Source organism: Antechinus flavipes, chromosome 1 (genome assembly GCF_016432865.1).
Source record: "Antechinus flavipes isolate AdamAnt ecotype Samford, QLD, Australia chromosome 1, AdamAnt_v2, whole genome shotgun sequence".
In the NCBI taxonomy this organism is placed as follows: Eukaryota; Metazoa; Chordata; class Mammalia; order Dasyuromorphia; family Dasyuridae; genus Antechinus; species Antechinus flavipes.
This window is the reverse complement of record NC_067398.1, coordinates 590,133,853-590,152,489: the sequence shown is the minus strand read 5'-3', so window position 1 is coordinate 590,152,489 and position 18,637 is coordinate 590,133,853. Positions and strand designations below refer to the sequence as shown.

Genomic DNA, 18,637 nt, shown 5'->3' with positions numbered 1-18,637 from the left:
ATAGTGTTCCTGTAGTCAGGGACTCTAGCAGGCAAGTAGAAAACATACCTTTTTTTCCTCAGCAAAAAGTCCCTGGTTCTGAAGGAAGCTTACTAGGGGTAGATGTGCTTCAGAATTCCAGTTCTAACTCTGTTCTTTTGTTTCTTTGGATTTGCTCTATATAAGTAGATGCCAGGTTGTCATATTTAGTACTACCTTTTGGCAGCTGCAGTGAGAAAGATGCTAAGGAAAGAAAGTTGCTATTGGAAGAAGTCTCATCTTTGTTTAGTCTTTCATAACCTTTGCTGAGCCTGCTCTTAAGTCATCATTTGCAAAAAAACAAAGAAGTTACAAAAAAAGTAACCACTCTACTAAGGGAAACCCAGGCAGTGATATTGGTTAATTAACTTAGTTGCACTAAGATGCCTATGACCGACATGGTGGCATTATAGAAATAGTACTAGCCTGGAGTCAGGAAAACGCAAGTGAAAACACTTACTCAGACACTTAATAGCTGTATGATGTTAGGCAAGAAATTTATCCTTTCATACTTTCAGCTTCTTTACCTACAAAATGCAGAAAATAATAATGTCTACTTCACAGAGTTGTTATGAGGATCAGATAGATAATATTTTAGAAGTTCTTTGTAAATGTTAAAGTACCAAATCAATGCTATTTATTATTATTGTAACTGATTAAAAGCATTTTGTTGCTTTTGCTTTCAAAAAAAAAAAAATCTTCTATCAAAGGGAAGTTAAAACTTAACCCAAGATACTTCCTAGCATCTGATCATCTAAATTTTCTAAGATTCTATTAATTTAAATTTCTTTCTTGTTTATTTTGGGGTTAGATTTATTTAGTCGGAGGGGAAAGTCCCCTACTAGAAGTTTTGCTGTCTATATCTTCTTGTAACTGACTTAACTTCTTTAAGAATTTAGATGCGTTATCATCTGATGCATATGTGTTTAGTATTGATATTATTTCATTGTCTAGGGCACCTTTTAAAAAGAGGGAACTTCTTTATCTCTTTTAATTAGATCTATTTTTGCTTTTGTTTTGTGTTTTGTCTGAGATCAGAAGTTCTACCCCTGTTTTGTTTTTGTTTTTGTTTTTGTTTTTTTTTTTGCTTCAGCTTAAGCATAATATATCCTGCTCCAGTCTTTTATCCTTACTATGTGCATACCTCTCTGTTTTAAATATATTTATTGTAAACAACATATTGTAGGATTCTGGTTTTTAATCCATTCTGCTATGTACCTCCATTTTATGGGAGAATTCAACCTATTCATACTCACACAAATATACAGCTAGTCATCATAACTATATTTCCTTCCCTGAATATACCATTTTTTTCTCTCTCTCTACCCTAACCTTTCTCACCAATGTTTTATTTCGGATCATCCCCCACTTTCAATCTGCCCTCCCTTCTATCTCCCTCCCCTCCCTTCTCTTACTCCTTTTTCCTACTGTTTCTACCTTCCTTTCTATTCAGTTTCTCCCTTTCCCCCTCTTTCTCCTCCTACTTCATTAAAGGATAAGATCAATTTCTATTCCCACCTGAGTATATTATTCTCTCTTTGAACCAAATATGATATTAATTTTCAGACAATGTAAATCCTCTTTCTTTCTTTCATTCTACTTTAATAGAATGTTTGTGCCTCTCTCTTCATGTTATCTAATTTATCCCATTTTACCTCCCTTTCCCTCTTCTCCTAATATAATCCTTTTTCTATCCCTCAATGTCTTTTTTTTTAATATCATCATGTTAAAGTCAACTTATACCTACATTCTCTATATATACGCCTTCCAACTACCCTAATAAACAATACAGTTCTCAAGTATTACAAATATCATATTCCTACATAGGGATATAAACAGTTTAACCTTTAAAAATAATAATATGTTGTTATTGTTTTCATCCTGTTTACCTTTTTATGCTTCTCTTGAGACTTATATTTGAAGATCAAAAGTTTTGTTTAGTTCTGATCCTTTCAATAGAAATGACTAAAAGTCCTGTCTGTAAGATTTTGCTCAGTCCAGCTGAGTAGGTGATTCTTGGTTGTAATCCAAGATCCTTTACCCTCTAGAAGATGGCATTCTGGGGCCTCTAACACATTATTATATAAGTTACCCCATCCTAGGTAATCTTTACTGGGACTCCTAGATACTTGAATTGTTTCTTTCCAGCAGCTTATAGTATTTTCTCTTTGACCTTATAGTTCCATAATTTTGCTACAATATTTCTTGGAGTTTTCCTTATGGGATGTCTTTCAGGAGGTGAACAATGGTTTCTTTCAATGACTATTTTGCCCTCTGGTTCTAGTTATGTTTTGTTTGCTTATTTTTTGATGATTTCTTGAAGAATGCTGTCCAGGCCCTTTTTTCTTTGTGGTAGAAGATTTCAGGTAGTGCAATAAGTTTTAAATTTTCTCTCCTGGATCTATTTTCCAGGTCAGTTGTTTTTCCAATGAGGCATTTTACATTTTTTTTCTATTTTTCTTTCATTATTTTTCGTTTATTTGAGTGATTCTTGATTTCTCATACTCTCATACATAGCTTTCATTTGCCCAGTTCTACTTTTTAATGTATGATTTTTCCTCAGTTAGCTTTTGTATCTCCTTTTCCATTTGATTAATTCTACTTTTTAAAGGTGTTATTTTCTTCAGTAGTTTTTTTTTTTTTTTTTTTTTTTTTTTTTTTTGTATGTGGCCAGTTGTATGTTTTAAAGAATTGTTTTCTTTTTCCGAGGTGTTGACTCTTACCTCTTGCATACCTCTTATTTACTTTACCAATTCTTCTTATACCCTTTTTATTTGACTTTTAAAATCCTCTATAAGCTCTTTCAAGAAGGTTTTTTGTGCTTGATATCAATTCATATACTGCTTTGAGATTTTTCATGTAGGAATTTTGTCCTCTTCTAAGTTGGCATTTTGGTCTTCCCTGTCAACCCAGTAACTTTTCATGGTCAAGGTTTGTTTTTGTTTCTTGCTCATTTTCTTTCTTTTTCTTTTTTTTTTTTCCTATTTCATGATTTTTAAAAGTTGAGCTCTGCTCCTGGGACACAGAGGGTACTGGTCCAAGCTTTTTGTGTAGCTTTAAGATTTGGTTTTGTCCTATCTGTTGCTTGGTTTCCCAGACTGGGAATTTGCCTTCTTCACAGAGACTAGAGACTGTCCCACTGGTCTTCCTTGCTACTGTTCTACTGATCTAGGACCACAGTTATTGGTCTCAGTTATTGATTGACAGTTATTAAGATACTCCCACTGACTTTCCCATATACTGCTTTATCTGGGCTGCACACAGTGAGACTGGCCTTTTAAAAGTTCTTCCAAACTGTCTAGAGCAGAAAAAATGTTTCATTCTGTCTCTTTTTTTTGTAGGCTCTGTCATTTAACACTGTTCAAAGGGTTGGTTTCAAGTTGTTTTCAACGGAAACTGGGAGGGTTCAAGCAGTGTCCTGGCCACCATGGCTCCCCCTATTCCTTCCCCCATATATCTCTGATCTGTAGTTTTTTTACAGAGTAACTAAGAAAATTTCAAAAGATTGAATAATTACATAGATGCCACCAAAAATAAAATCCTTATAGACCATTGGTGTTTAACTACTAAACCATTCATAATATAGCCTAAGGGTCATATATTCATTCAAAAATCACGTATTATCTATATTTCATTGTCATTTTATTTATTTTGTAATATTGTATTTTAACATTAACATTTTAATCTAATTTGGAAACAATTCGGAGTACTGCAGTAGTGTATCTGACACTTCCATTTTAGATTAATAACATTAAAAATAAGATATAAGAAAAAGTTCATCCAATTAATAAAGACTAAACCGTTTTATGTTTTCACCTGTCTACCCACAGTACTGAACCAACAACATCATTTCTCTGTTCCTGATGTGATATATATTTTCCTTTGAAGACTTTACGGCTGTAAGTTGGACAATGTTATGTATACTAGAAGAAGTGAAGTAGTTATAAAGATGGCTAGTACTTCCAAAAAACACTAAGTAATAATCAAATATTAGTAAGTCAAACATTAATCTAGTTACACAGAGAAAGGAATTAAATTATAATATCAATGACTTTTTAAGAATAAAGAATAAAAAAATTAAATGTGAAAAGCAGAAATTTTGTTGTAAAAAGTAAATGTTTTGTTGAGATGTTAAATTCCTATAAATATTTACATTTTAAAAGGTAAGAAACACAAGAAACTTCACAACACAAGTTCCATATTTTCAAGGAGCTGGTGTGTTTCATAGTATCTTGCATATTTAGTGAATTCACTATCATGAATCACCCTTATTAAGGAATTAGTAAAGTAAAAAACAGGATAATTTGAAAAAGTAATACTACTTCAAGAATGAGAATACCACATTCAAGAATGAAATAATAATTTCAAAGCAAAATTTCAGTCTTGATACATATTTTTAAAGAATGTTATCAGCCAGCTTTCTCAGAAAAATCTCTAGCAATATTGCTCATATTCATCAGCAACACTACAATTATAATATACAAAAGTAGGCTATAGAAAACCTCCATAGTCATTAAAATTCTAACTTGTCCATAAACTAATTGTTTATGCCCTGATATTTAGAATATATGATTTCCAATGTAATTATGTTATTATATGAAGCATTTCTTTTACTTAGAAAAGGCAACAGTCTCTTACACATTCTTACTTTTTAATATTAATGCCTCTTTGGATAACCTTTTCAAAGATTATAAATTGTTTCCAAGATGACTTTTTATCTCACTAAGAGACTTTTATACTGAAGTTAATAGTCATAAGCCAATGAATTTTTTAGAAATGAATGTACAAAATTTTTATGTTTGCAAAAATCAATTTGAACTCTTTCAAAAATTTATGTATGTCAGAAAATGGTAATTTTCATTAATGTCATTGACTTATCTTAATACTTAGGTTCATATAATCTCTAAAACTAAAGTGTGAGCCTTCATGTAGGAAAAAAGAGTTTATATCTTTAGATGACAATGTTGGATTACTAGAACTATATAACATTTTCCATTATGAATACTTATTAAGTACTGAATGGTGATGATTTCTTTGCTTATTCTCGATCAACCAAATTCTTATTTCACAAAGATAATTTTAAATGATGTAATTTTATCATTTTCAGGATATATGCATAGGTAATTGCCTTCTAGGCAGAATAGTACTTAAGAAGTAGTCTTCCTGTCAATAATGAGTATTGTATATAGTCTAACATCTTGAAGTATGGTTCATGACCCCATATTGGGACTCAACTGAAAGGAGGAGTTGTGAAATTATGGTTTATTATCAGTAAATGCTTGATTGGTCTATCTATTATATATGCCTGGGGTAAAAAAAAAAATTTAGGGTAAAAAGGTGTCAAAAGGGAAAAAAGTTTATTGTTAACAGCTCTAATATACATTTCATTGCCCTTATTGTTTACTTATACCCTCAACAACCATCTTTCTTTTGGTTTATAAATTTTGGAAATGCCATGAGAATACTTTTAACAATTACACATATGGTTTAAATTTCTGTACTACAGAGAAATGAATATAGGATTCAAGGGTCAAACCAGAGTTCTAAAATACAGGCTCAGTAGCAGCATTATTCTAATTTGAAGACTCATGATGAAGACTTATTGAACATGATTTGGAAATCATTTGCAGATAAAATTAAAGTGCTGGAAAGTTACTACCTAAAAATAATTAAAGTAAAATAAATGATAATTTCAAAAATTGTAAACATACCATAAGGGCATGTTGTAGTGGCAATTGTAAACAGGAGGTTGAATTGTCTTTGGGGATATTAGAAAGAGACAATCTGGGGAGTACTGTGAAAGAAAGAGAGAGATAGAGATACTGAGTTTGGTGGATATGAATATTCATGGAGAAGGATTAATTTTGTAGGCTTTATTGTGGCAGAACTTTATTAAATTCTTCTCAACATTACCAAATTTCGTCTACTCTGATTCCATTCTTATCAAGCAGCATGTTTAGTCATAATTTATTTTCCTCATGTACCCTTCCCACTTAGAAGGAAGTATCTCCTGGAAATGAAAAGTAATAGTTATCATGGCAAGTATATCTCCTCTTGTAAATTAATAAATGGCCTCTATAATTTGCAAATAAATCATTCTATTATGAGTTTGGATTAAATTCTCCAGAAGTTTCAAAATCAAGTCTCTAAACCCACATAATTGAAAATATGATGTAGTACTAAGATGTGATTGGCTTCAATTAGGTCTAGTCCAGAAACAATCAATCTATTACATGGTAACAGAATTACAATACCCTCATTAAGAAAAGTCTTGTAACTTCAGACCTGTTCAAAATGTCTTCAGAGGAAGTTCATTGCTTAAACTAAGTGATAGAATTATTTGTTACAGATAAAACAACATTCTCTGAATTGGAAATAATCTTTGAAAAATACCAAGATATCTATAGCCACTGTTTGAAGTTATATCCAGGGAACAAAGCAAAAATAATAAATATTTCTATAAGAGAAATACAAAATTAAGGAAACAAGGGCATACTTATTTGGATAATTGTTTTTTTCCAAACAAAATATCACTGTATAGTTTAATTATTGTATCTAAGACTTTATATGCTAAAGTTAAAAATATATCAAATTTGCTTCATTTGGAGTTATAGATTTAAAGAAAATGCAACAACCTTTATAAAAAGTATTCCATGAATTTTACATATGCAATATAACTTTGTTTTTATACAATTCAAAACAGCCTTTAGTAGCCTTGAAGACATTATAAATCTATAAAATAACCACAAGATATACAGTATCTTATAATTTTATAAAGAATCAAAAACGAGAACTATTCCAATAAGAAATAAGAAATATTGAAACCTACTTTGCAATCTTCGTGTTGGGCTCTCCCCATGTGGCTGTCGGCGTGGCAAATATGGAGATGGGTGGGGAAGTGGCAATGAAGAAACATCATGTGTCTGAAGTTTATACCAATGAGGTTCATCATCTAATAATGCTGTCTCTAATTCAATTAGAATCTATAGAAGTAACAGGCACAGTGGTTGTTACAAAAGCAAACAGAAATAACAAACAAAATTTTCTTACATGATCATATATCTTTTGAAATAAGTTTAAAAGTACTATAGTAATTGAAAAGTAAAAATTAAAAGAGATTTTTCATATATGTTGACAATTAAATTAGGGAGAAATCTAAAATATCTTTATCTGCTCTAAATAAGAATTTCAGTTTTCATTTTCTTTTTAGCTTACTAGAAAAGTTTACAGGACTTAACTTTAATTAATGGTGCGAGAATTCTGCAGCCAATTGAAATCTAATAACAATTATAATGAATAAAGCTTTATATAATGAAATGATAAGTAAAAAAATAGAAACAGAAAAGAGGAGGAAAGATTTCTTTTGAATTTCAAACAAAGTGAAGGGTAGATGGGAAATGAACTATTTGTCTCACATTGATAATTACAGCTTATTACTTTGTAATTATTCATTGGAAATTCCTTCTTATCCTTCTGGAGGCCCTAAAAAGGTCTGAAATGTGACTTGAAGTGACTCAGAGAGACGCAAGAATCATCAAAGCTACTCCCTCAACTCTTTATTATCCATTTAATAACTAATGTTTGCACCTAAGGAAATATTTGGAATAAACAAAGTACTTCTTTTCAGAACCAGAAAAATTCAATTAGTCACTCATTGATTCAGTGAACATTTATTGCATCATTCTCTGTACAAGGCACTGAGGGAAATACAAAAACAAATAAGACAATTTCTATTCTACATGATTTGCAATGGTGACAAAAAACCTACACATGTAAACTTTTATTAAGAAATTCTTAACCTCTGAATAATAAGTTAGTTAAATTCCTAAAATAGATAAATACTAAATAGAGATTTTTATAGACAGATCATTAGGAATTTGCACTGTTTGATATATGACAAGGGAAAGCAACAGATACAATTATTAATCATTTCTGTGATTTCCTCAATTTACAAGAAAACACAATTTAATTTACAGGCACTAAATAAATGACTACTTTGAGGTCTGATTCTTTTGGGGACTTCTCTCTGAAAGTACTCTCAGAAAGGAATAAAAAGAATTAAGAATTTCTGTGTGATACCTGAAATACCCAATAAGAACATTTCTAGCTAGTAACAGAATTATGTTCAAAGCATCACAGAAGTCATTGAAATGAATTTTAGTTAATTAATCTAATTTTACTTAATCAAGGAGATCATCTTTTGATGTATACCATGGCTGTAAAACAGTGTAAACTGAAATCTCTGCTAGTAGGATTTTGTTTGACTGTTTTATTCCCAAGAATCCTTTTAAATGACTCTGAAAAATCAAGGCATACAAAAGATCTCATGAGGCCAAAAGTGATGTGAACTTAGTAAAAAAAATAAAATTTATAAAAATGAAATAAGATGATATAAAATGGGATTTAAATATAAACCAATATTTTACCCAGTAATACTTTAATTTTTATAACACCTTAAGGAAGCAAATTAAAAACACAGTATTTATCTCTGATTTTTTTATTGACTTTGATGAAAAAATACAAAAAGTAGGAGAAAAAACTCTCAGAGCATTTTTTCTTATAAAAATAATGTACTTTTGCTCAATTACTTAAAAGTTTTCGAATTCTTTTACTGGTATTTTAAAAACTAACATTATTCAACAAGTTACCAATAGTTTAAGTTTATAAATAATTCCACATACCTCTCCTAAAAATTCACTTTCTTCCTCTCGAACTCGAGCTTGATCCCAAAGAGTAATCTCCAACATTCTTTCTCGAAATTCTCTCCGATGAACTGGAGAGTAAATGAATGTTTGATTCCATTTGGGTTCCAATGTTTTCTTTACTGTTTTAGTTCTTCGTTTATTTTTATCACTACAAAGGATAATAAAAAATTGTTAGCTTTTATAAAAGTTTAAATTGTGCTACATATCTATATATATTGGCTATAAACTGAGGCAATATCATCTAAATTAACCAGAATTAAAAGAATTTTAATAATTTAATTTAATTTAATAATTTTAAAGAATCTAATAATTATTTAATAAACCTTAAGTAGAATGTGAAATTCTGAATATAATTTTGCTTTTGATTTGTCACAGAGTAAAAAATATATTAATGTCTAGATTATATTCATTAAAAATTTTATGCTCTGAAAATTTGAATGAAATAAATTGTTTTGCAAACATGCTACTTAATTTGAAATTACTAGGATGTTTCATCTAAAATAATAAATACTTTGGAAGCCTCACAGTCTCAATAAATGAAAATAGTATACATGAAATAAGGAACAGTATGTAGCATGAAATGATATTACAAATTATATTTGGGACTATAAGGATGATTAATTCTCTAAACTCTCCAGTGAAGGAGTTACCAGTCAGCAAGCATTTATCAAGCATTTAGTATGTGTCAGCTAAAACCTAAAACTGCAAAGGTCAAACAACTCCTGCTCCTAATCTTCTTAATGGTGGAGATAACATGCAAATAACTATGTGTCTATAAAATATAGAGAACAGAAGCAGAGGCAAATAAAACAAACAGTGAGGGTTATGCAGTTACAGATCACTAGTAAATTAGGAATGGTAAAAGATGCTTTTGATTAGATATGAGTTATTTAAGGATCTTGAGTGACAGTAGTTTGGCAAATCTTGGCATCAAAATTGGTCAAATGCAGTCAGTGTAGGAGAGACATGCTGTGAGAATAAGGAAAGGTCAATGTCTCACCCCTATAAGCATATGGTGCAAATCCTTTGGTAAACCCTCTCGACTCCTCAACCATCAAAAGATTATAGAATGTTAGAGCTGAAAGAGCTTTAGACATGATATAACTCCCCTATTTTACTTTTTAAAATACTCCCCCAAAATCACAAAGTTAGTAGGAGTCACAATTTGCTAGGTCCTCTGACTTTAGAACCACTACTCTTTCCATGATTTTACTTCCTTTCTACATTACTAGTTCCCTGTCTCATCCCTCACAGTGACTTCCATACTTTCTCCTCTTTCCTTAAGCCTCCAAAGTCTACTACCCTTGTTCTTTACAGCAAATGATCCTTCTCCTTCACTGAAAGCAAGAACATCTAATGAGAGTTTCCTAAGCTCCTTTACTGAAAAATTTTCAGCAGCACTACCCATTTTTCATTTTGTCTCTGGCTTCAAGGAATATGTTCCTACTCCATCTATTCCTGACTCTTCTACTTATTCTGATAGTCATCCCTTTTATCATTCTCCTCTTCATTTCTTACTGTCCCTTCTTCTTACAAACAGATCTGTTCCTTCCCATCAGTCTGGCCCTATCAATCCATTCAAGCCATTTTCTCAAAAAACACCAATATGCTCCCTCAACTTCAGATGACATTGGAATATGAGTTCCAGAAGCAAAAGCAGGGAGCTGAAGCCTTGGTCAAAGTGGGAATAGAGACAAAGGGTTGTGTTCTGAGGGGAAAGGCTGGGGGATGAGTCTGGCTGGGTAAGAAGATCGAGGTGAGGAGAGATGATATGGATGGTGGATGGGAGAACTTGGTAATGTCTGAGGAGAGTGGATGAATTAATGACAATAATGATGGACAGCTTGATAGACCAGGAGTAGGGACCCTAAATGGCACAGATTCCTGGGCCTGAGGAATAAGGGCTTGTTGTCAAGCAAATGATTTGAGGATTAAATGTTGAAAAGAAATAAATTAGACTTGGCCTGATCTGAGCATGATCAGTTGGAAGAGTAAAGGACAGGGTGCCCGAAAAGGAGTTATGCGAGGGAAGGGAGTGCTAAGGGAAAGGTCTAGCAAGAAAACAAGTTGGGCAAAAGGAAAAGTCTGATAGTGAGATCTGAGATGCCTATTTTGCTGTGATCTCTGAATGATAATGTAGGCTGAAGGTCTGATGTGAAGAAGAGTAAAGCAATTAACCTAGAACTCTTAAAATGATGAGCCTAGAGATGGACAGCTTGTAAGATGGGGAAGGGCTCCATGGACAAATAAACCTGTGCAGATATATTTGGGAGGGTTACACCATCCCTTAAAAATGAAAAAGAGTCCAAAGGCTTTCTAGGACAACCAGGTATGGAGTCCTCACAGACAAATTGTGAAAGTTCATGTGGTCTGTCCTTAAGGACTGACAACTCCCTCAGCACATGCTCAAAAGCTGGTGCTTGCCACATGGGGTTTGGAGTGCTCTGGAAGAGTTTGCATTTTTCCCACATTTCCCCCAGGCTTTGTAATTGAATAAGGTAAACCATTTGACCAATAAAATAAAATAAAATAAAAAATTTAAGTCATTAGGTGTTTTCCTTTGGGGGTGGGAGAGGGAGTAAGGGGAGGGGAAGCCTATCAAACTACTTCAGACTGACTTCCCTTAAAGCCAGGAGTGGAAAAAGTACAGTAATCACATCAAGGGGTTACCAACTGTGGATACAATTAGATAAATGGAGTAAAAAGAAAGATTTGAGCTGTGCTAAAATGATAATCTGCCCCTTCTTACCTGACTTTAAAATTGTGATTATTATTAAAAGGCAACATTATTGGGACTGGAAAAGGAAAAGAAAGGAAGAAGGCAAGGATAATGTATCTCCACATGATACTTGGAAATTGTTTATCAGATTAAACAGTTGATGAAATAAAAGCACAGATTCCTGATTAGATGAGATATAGAATAGGTGAATCTATAAGGAAATAAAGTAGATCCAAGATAATAGGATAAATTGACACTGGACACTGATCATTTAGACTTGGGAGCCTTAGTCCTTAAAATAGCTGGAGGGGGGAGGGGAGTTATATATTGTGAGGCAATCCTAGTATCCATCCAAAAGTAGTCTTTGAGAACCGAGTTTTACATAATGCATTTATCTTAGAGAATAGTGATTATTAATCAAGATATCAAAGGGTAGATTTCAGAATGAGGGGAATATGTGAGCTTGCAAGAGGAGAAAGTTACATCTGAATTAAAAATCCCACCTCAGACATTTACTAGCTGTGTTACCTGGCAAAGTCATTTTACTTCTTAATGTTTTCTCAACTATATGTAAAATGGTAAGGTTAATTATATCATCTACTTCTCAAAGTAGTTGTGAAGATAAGCTGAGAGAATATTTGTAAAAAAAATATTTTGGTACTATATAATGCTAATTCCCTCCAGACATTTTGGAATTAGTTTTTACTAGACTGCCAAAAGAGTCCCTGAACATAATTGTTAAGATGTCTCATCTGGAATTAAATCTTCATTATCCTTGCTGAGGAAAAACAAGATAAGGATAGTTTCGTTTTGTTTTGTTTTGTTTTGTTTTGTTTTGTTTTTTGCTGAAGCAATTGGGATCAAGTGACTTGCCCAGAGTCACACAGACAGAAAATGTTAAGTGTCTAAGATTACATTTGAACTCAAGTCCTTCTGATTTCAGAGCTGGTGCTCCATCCACTACACCAACTAGGTGCCTCTATTTTTTTTAAAGGATAACCTAATAATGGTTTTTATTCATTTCCTTTATAAATTCAACTATGTCATGTCAGCCTGGTTAGTTACAAGTGATTCTAAATCTAGAGCAATTTATTCAAGGAGAAACAGTCTAGTATCTGAATAGAGAGCTGTTTGCTTACTTGGGAATTTAGTTCTACCTGAAGATACATATTGTCCATGTGTCCCTGAGCAAATTATTTAACCTTTCAGTATCCCTAGAAATTTGGTAACAGAATTTCCAAATGCTGCATAGGAAAAAAGTAGTTTCTTACCCCAATACAATCACAGGTCTGGATCAGATACAGTTTAATCAAAGTTAATCAAGATTTTTATCTTCTAATTTTCCTATCAAAACCCTCCACCTTTTACAAACTTCTCTTCTATTGAGGGTACCACCATTCTTCAAAATAATCAAGGTTCACAATCTCAGAGTCATTCTTTATTTTTCTCTCCCTCATCTACTTATTCATTAAGTTTCCTGGTCCTGCTTATTCAATTTCTATCTCTTGAATCTCTCCCCTTGTTTCCCTAGCAACCATTTTAGTTCAGATATTCATTTCCTCTCACATTGACTATTATATTAGTTTCCTAAAGGTCTGTCCATGCCATTCCATGCTTATGAATCTTCAGTGGCTTCTGGGTTGGGTAAAATACAAAGTAAAGATATTATCCATAATCTACTGCCATGATGGAGTTCATATCATATTGCATTAAAATAAAAGAAATGTCATAATACTATGTCAAATAAATGATCCATACAGCCCAGTTCTGTGACAGTGGTGGGCCTTAAGCAAAGCTGTGAAGTAGACAAATTGTTTTACTGTTCTTCCAGGCATAGAACTATAGAATTGAAAAAGACTAAGCAGTTCCTACTACAAGCTTCTTATTTTATGGAAAAAGAAATTAAACGATGATAGAAGATAAATTACTTACATAGATTACAAGCCTAACTATTAGACCAGATGGGCATAAAGCTCATGTTTTCTCAGGGTCCAATGCTCTTTTCCCTCCATGAAATTGCCTTTTCCTATTATTGTCCTTGTCAGCATTCCCTTTCATGTAGTCCCCAAATAACTAGAGTTCCCTACTCTAACTTCCCCACTCCTGATTTCCTGGTAATATTATTAAGATTTAAAAGATTCTATATCCTACTCTAGGGCCTGACTAGATAATTTGATAACCTAAAAATCTATTGTTCTCAGTTTGAACTAGATAGTTTCCCAAGGTCCTTCCAGTTCTAAATCTATGATCTTATAACTACATCAAAGAATCAAAGAATTTTTAAAGATAGAGGGGCACCACATAGAAAATCACATCATTTTACAGAGAAGACAACTAAGGCCTAAAGAGTTTTGACTTGGTTCCATGTCATACAGTGAGGAGCAGACCTCTGAACAGAACCCAAATACTTAACATATAACCACTTAAAGAGAACTTTTAAACTGGAAAAAAAAGTTGTAATGTTTTCTGTTTCGGTTTCCTGGAGGTCTCTGGGAGCAGCCTTTGTTTCAGTTCAGTAATCACCACAGGAGTAGCCAGGGGTTAAAGTCTAAACCCTTTATTATCTTCTTCAAAGTCTTGTCTTCTTCACTTGAGGCTCCGCTAGTTTTTTTTGGAGACCTATCTTTTTCATTGGTTCCAACAGCTTGAGCTCCCACCTGCCTTCTCTGGAAATGTGGTGAGCTTTTTCTTCTCAAAATGCAGCCAGGTGATAAAAGTTCAGATCTTTTATTATTTCCAATATAGCCCGGTTAGCTTAGAGGCCTATCTCTCTGCTTGGTTCCAAGAGCTCTCTCCAAATGTCTTTAAATCCAAAGGTCTGGTCCTTCAGCCTCTGCCTCTCCTTTCTTCAGCCTCCAGCCAGCTCCAATCTTCATGTCATTCCGGTGAAATCTCGACTTGTAGCTTCTTCACTCTCTCAAGAACTCTCCGACTGGCCCATTGGCCTATTTATGCTCCTTCCAGAGAGAGGGATTATGGGTAGTTCTACTTAGTACCTTGTTTCAGGTTCTGCCCAAAACATCTTCTTGTAAGATTAGATCAACTCTAATTACTTAGCAGTTAGTAAGGATTCCAACATCTCCCCCTTTCTTTTGTTTTAAAACATAGGGGGTTTCTGAGGGGGTACACATAAATCCATCAATATGGGCCAGAACTTTGTAACAGATATACATGGTATACATAAATCCATCAATATGGGAGGCATTATACATAATTTACATAAGTACATAGCAATATAACACAGGCTAGTAGTAATGTAACAACATGAATCAACCTAAAAATTTACACATGTCCATAAGTCCTAGAAACAGTCCAATAGGATTCCATTGTCCATTAGTTCATGTGCCAGGAATCCAATAGTTCCTGTAAGCCCTGAAGTACTGCAAAAGTCTCATCAACAATTTTTCATCTCAGGGAACCCAATGATTCTTGCTGGTTTTTCAAGAAGTAAAACAGTTTCATCTTGTGTTAGGAAATCCAATGATTCCTGAAGCTTTTAAAAGTCTTTTTAACAGTTTCATAGTCAGCCATCTGATTCTTTCTCCATCTGTGGAAATATAAGCAGATCCTCTTCCCCAAGCAGTTAATCTAATTCCCTTCTATTTACCAAATTTGGGATTTCTCCTCATCATCTGGTAATTACATTGGAGTCGTTTGCATTGGATATTGTCTTGTTGTCTTAAAAGGCCTGTATTCTTCCCAACTGTAATCCTGATTGCTTTTCTGTTGGTTGATGACATCAGAATCCTGAATTTCTAAAGTCTCTCTGGGTGTGACCTCAGCTGCTATCATGCCCCACCTGTCCTTTGATTGATACTTTGGAGCTGGGCCTTGCCTCTCATTCTTCTGGGTCAATATACATTTAGAAGCCCAGTGAAAGCCTTGGTTACATTTTGGACATGGGGTTTTGGGTTTTCTCTCACCCTGTCTTCTCACTTTATCTCCATTTCTACATTGAGCTCTCAAATGTCCAATTTTTCCGCACTGAAAACATCGACGAGTTTCTCTAGAATTCCTCTGCCAAGAAGGACCTTGTCTTTCCATGTTCATCATAGTTTGGGCATAATCCACTGTGGCACAGCGTCTAATGATTTCTTCTAAAGGAGCATTTTTGTCTAGCCCCCATATAATTCTCTTGCAAATCTCATTGGCATTTTCCTTAGCCAAATGTCTAGTCATTATTTCTGTTGCTGCATTGTCTCCAATGGTTCTTATTACAGCTGTTTGTAAACGTCCCACAAAATCTGCAAAAGGTTCATTGGGACCTTGCTCTATTTTTGTGAAAGCATTATTTCCATCTTTCTGTCCAGGGAGAGAATTCCAAGCTTTTATTGCAGCCTTAGAAATTTGCTCATATACTGTTATGGGATAATAAATCTGTTCTGAACTCTCTGCATACTGACCTTCACCAGCTAGTTGGTCAAAAGCAACTTGTACAATAGCTCCTGTTTGCCTATTGCGTTGGGCTTGAATCCTACATAATTCATGAAACTCCGAAAGCCACAATAAATTTTGTCCCGGTTCTAGACAAGTTTTCGTTATGTATTTCCAGTCATTTGGGGTTAGGATTTCATAAGACAAATTATCCAGTAACATCTTCACATAAGATGATGTAGCCCCATAAAGAGTGCAACCCTTTTTCAAATCTTTAATTTTTTCCAAATTAAAAGGAGTGTATCTTCTCCCTTTCTGACCTGAGGAGTTGAGCTCTTCAATCACAGGATATGCATTTATAAAATCAGATATATCTTCTCCTTCATTTTTTGCTTTAATTAATGCTTTTTCTAATCTCGTCAAATTCTGCTTTACAGGAGAAGCTGACTGTGTTTCTGTCTCTCTCCCTCCCCTTGTTCCACCCATGAAGGGTTAATTGCGGGGGGAGGGTCATGAGATATAGAATCACCTAATTCCTCCTGCTGTGAAGTATCATACTCAGAATTGTAATTAACTCAATTCTCATCTGATTCGTCCTCCTTTTCACCTAGTAAAGTTGGCAATTCTTCCTCCTGTACTTTCCTTTTCATCATTCTATCACTTAAATAACTTCTTATAGCCAATTGTATTACATTATATGTATTAATTATTGAGTTAGGCCCATTTTTATCATAGAATTGACAAAGATCCTCTCCAACCAATTTCCATTCATTTAGATCTAATTCCTTATCAAGAGAGAAACAAGGACATATGTCCTTTACAGTTTGTAAAAATTCAGTGATTTGCTGTAAACTTATAATTAAACCTTGGCTTTCCATAATTTTGACAATGCTGTCTAAACATTTTCCTTGAACAGAAACAGGCTGTTTTCTAAATATCTGTCCCATCTTAGCTGAAATTCTACTTTAACTCTTCTAACAAAATTTCTTTGTTGCACTCACCCTAATTTCTGGGTTGCTGAGTCTTTTCCACTGGATCAGGATCAGAGGCTTTTCCACTTGAATCAGGATCGGAGCTTTTCCACTGAAATCCACTGAGGGGGTCTGTTAGCCCCACGTTGGGCGCCAAAATGTGGTGAGCTTTTTCTTCTCAAAACGCAGCCAGGTGATAAAAGTTCAGATCTTTTATTATTTCCAATATAGCCCGGTTAGCTTAGAGGCCTATCTCTCTGCTTGGTTCCAAGAGCTCTCTCCAAATGTCTTTAAATCCAAAGGTCTGGTCCTTCAGCCTCTGCCTCTCCTTTCTTCAGCCTCCAGCCAGCTCCAATCTTCATGTCATTCCGGTGAAATCTCGACTTGTAGCTTCTTCACTCTCTCAAGAACTCTCCGACTGGCCCATTGGCCTATTTATGCTCCTTCCAGAGAGAGGGATTATGGGTAGTTCTACTTAGTACCTTGTTTCAGGTTCTGCCCAAAACATCTTCTTGTAAGATTAGATCAACTCTAATTACTTAGCAGTTAGTAAGGATTCCAACATATAACCACTTAAAGAGAACTTTTAAACTGGAAAAAAAAGTTGTAATGTTTTCTGTTTCGGTTTCCTGGAGGTCTCTGGGAGCAGCCTTTGTTTCAGTTCAGTAATCACCACAGGAGTAGCCAGGGGTTAAAGTCTAAACCCTTTATTATCTTCTTCAAAGTCTTGTCTTCTTCACTTGAGGCTTCGCTAATTTTTTTGGAGACCTATCTCTTTCATTGGTTCCAACAGCTTGAGCTCCCACCTGCCTTCTCTGGCTTCTGAATCTTCCCAACTCCAAAAGTTTGTGCTTCAGCCTCCAGCCACCACAAAAGTGGATGATGGAATGAATCTCTGTCAGCCTCTGAGAGCTTCTAGTGCGCTTGTCTTTGAATCTCTGAATCTCCCTAACTGAGGCTTCTAGCTTATATGCTACACGCTGAGTAGAAACATTATATCACTAGGAAATCATAATTTGTTGTAGGATTAAATCAATGCTAAACTAGCTTTAACCATTGTCTCCTCAATTCCACTTAGTACCTTGTTTCAAGTTCTGGCCCATAACATCTCCTTGTAGGATTAAATCAATCAAATTAACCATGCTAAATTAGATAACTATCATCTCTATCAATTCCACAGACTTAGTATCTTGTGAGAATCCTTTGTTTCAAGTTCAGAGTTCTGGCCCATAACAAAAAGTGACCATTAATATCATTTAATCCAACTCCCTCATAAATAGATGAATTAAGTTGCAGAAAAGTTAAGTAATTTGCATAAAGTCACATAGCTAGTGAGGAGCATAAGATAGGACTGTGAAATACTCATCCAGTACTCTACCAGAAAGTCTCTTTATTTTGTTTTAATATTATTTCCACATACCCCCATAATTTCTATATTTAAGTTGGAACCTTCAATGAGTAAATAAAAAAAATGTTTAACAAGTGTTAACATGTTCAAGGTACTATGCCTGAGAACTAAAGATTATATATTCTGAGTTTCTTTGGGTATAAAACTTATCAAAGGGAATGGGATTTGGGATAAGAATTTTCCTGAGTTTACAGGTACTACAATGGCTCTTGTTAGGGGTATTCCATCCATAATTAAGAGTCTGTCACTATTGTACTTTAAGCTATGGATCTAAACTCCAAATACAATTCTCACATCTCATCTTATTCAACTGTTCATTTCTAAATTCATGCATTAAGGGAGGGAATTGGAGTTGTGATGATCACTGTGATATTTTCCAGCTGTGCAATTATATTATTCTAAATGAGTTATCTTTAGTGAACTCTGCTACTATGCAAAGTGT

General features: G+C 34.0%; 1 protein-coding gene across 1 annotated transcript in view; it reads right to left on the bottom strand.

Annotated features, from left to right (window-relative positions):
* The window catches only part of RIMS2 (regulating synaptic membrane exocytosis 2), a 761,226-nt gene that overhangs the window by 302,514 nt on the left and 440,075 nt on the right, over nt 1–18,637 (bottom strand). The window contains exons 14-15 of the mRNA XM_051974462.1: nt 8,700–8,871; nt 6,848–7,001 (exon numbers count right to left, since the gene is read on the bottom strand). Coding sequence (XP_051830422.1) covers nt 6,848–7,001; nt 8,700–8,871 — 326 coding nt within the window. The remainder of the gene's footprint in view (nt 1–6,847; nt 7,002–8,699; nt 8,872–18,637) is intronic.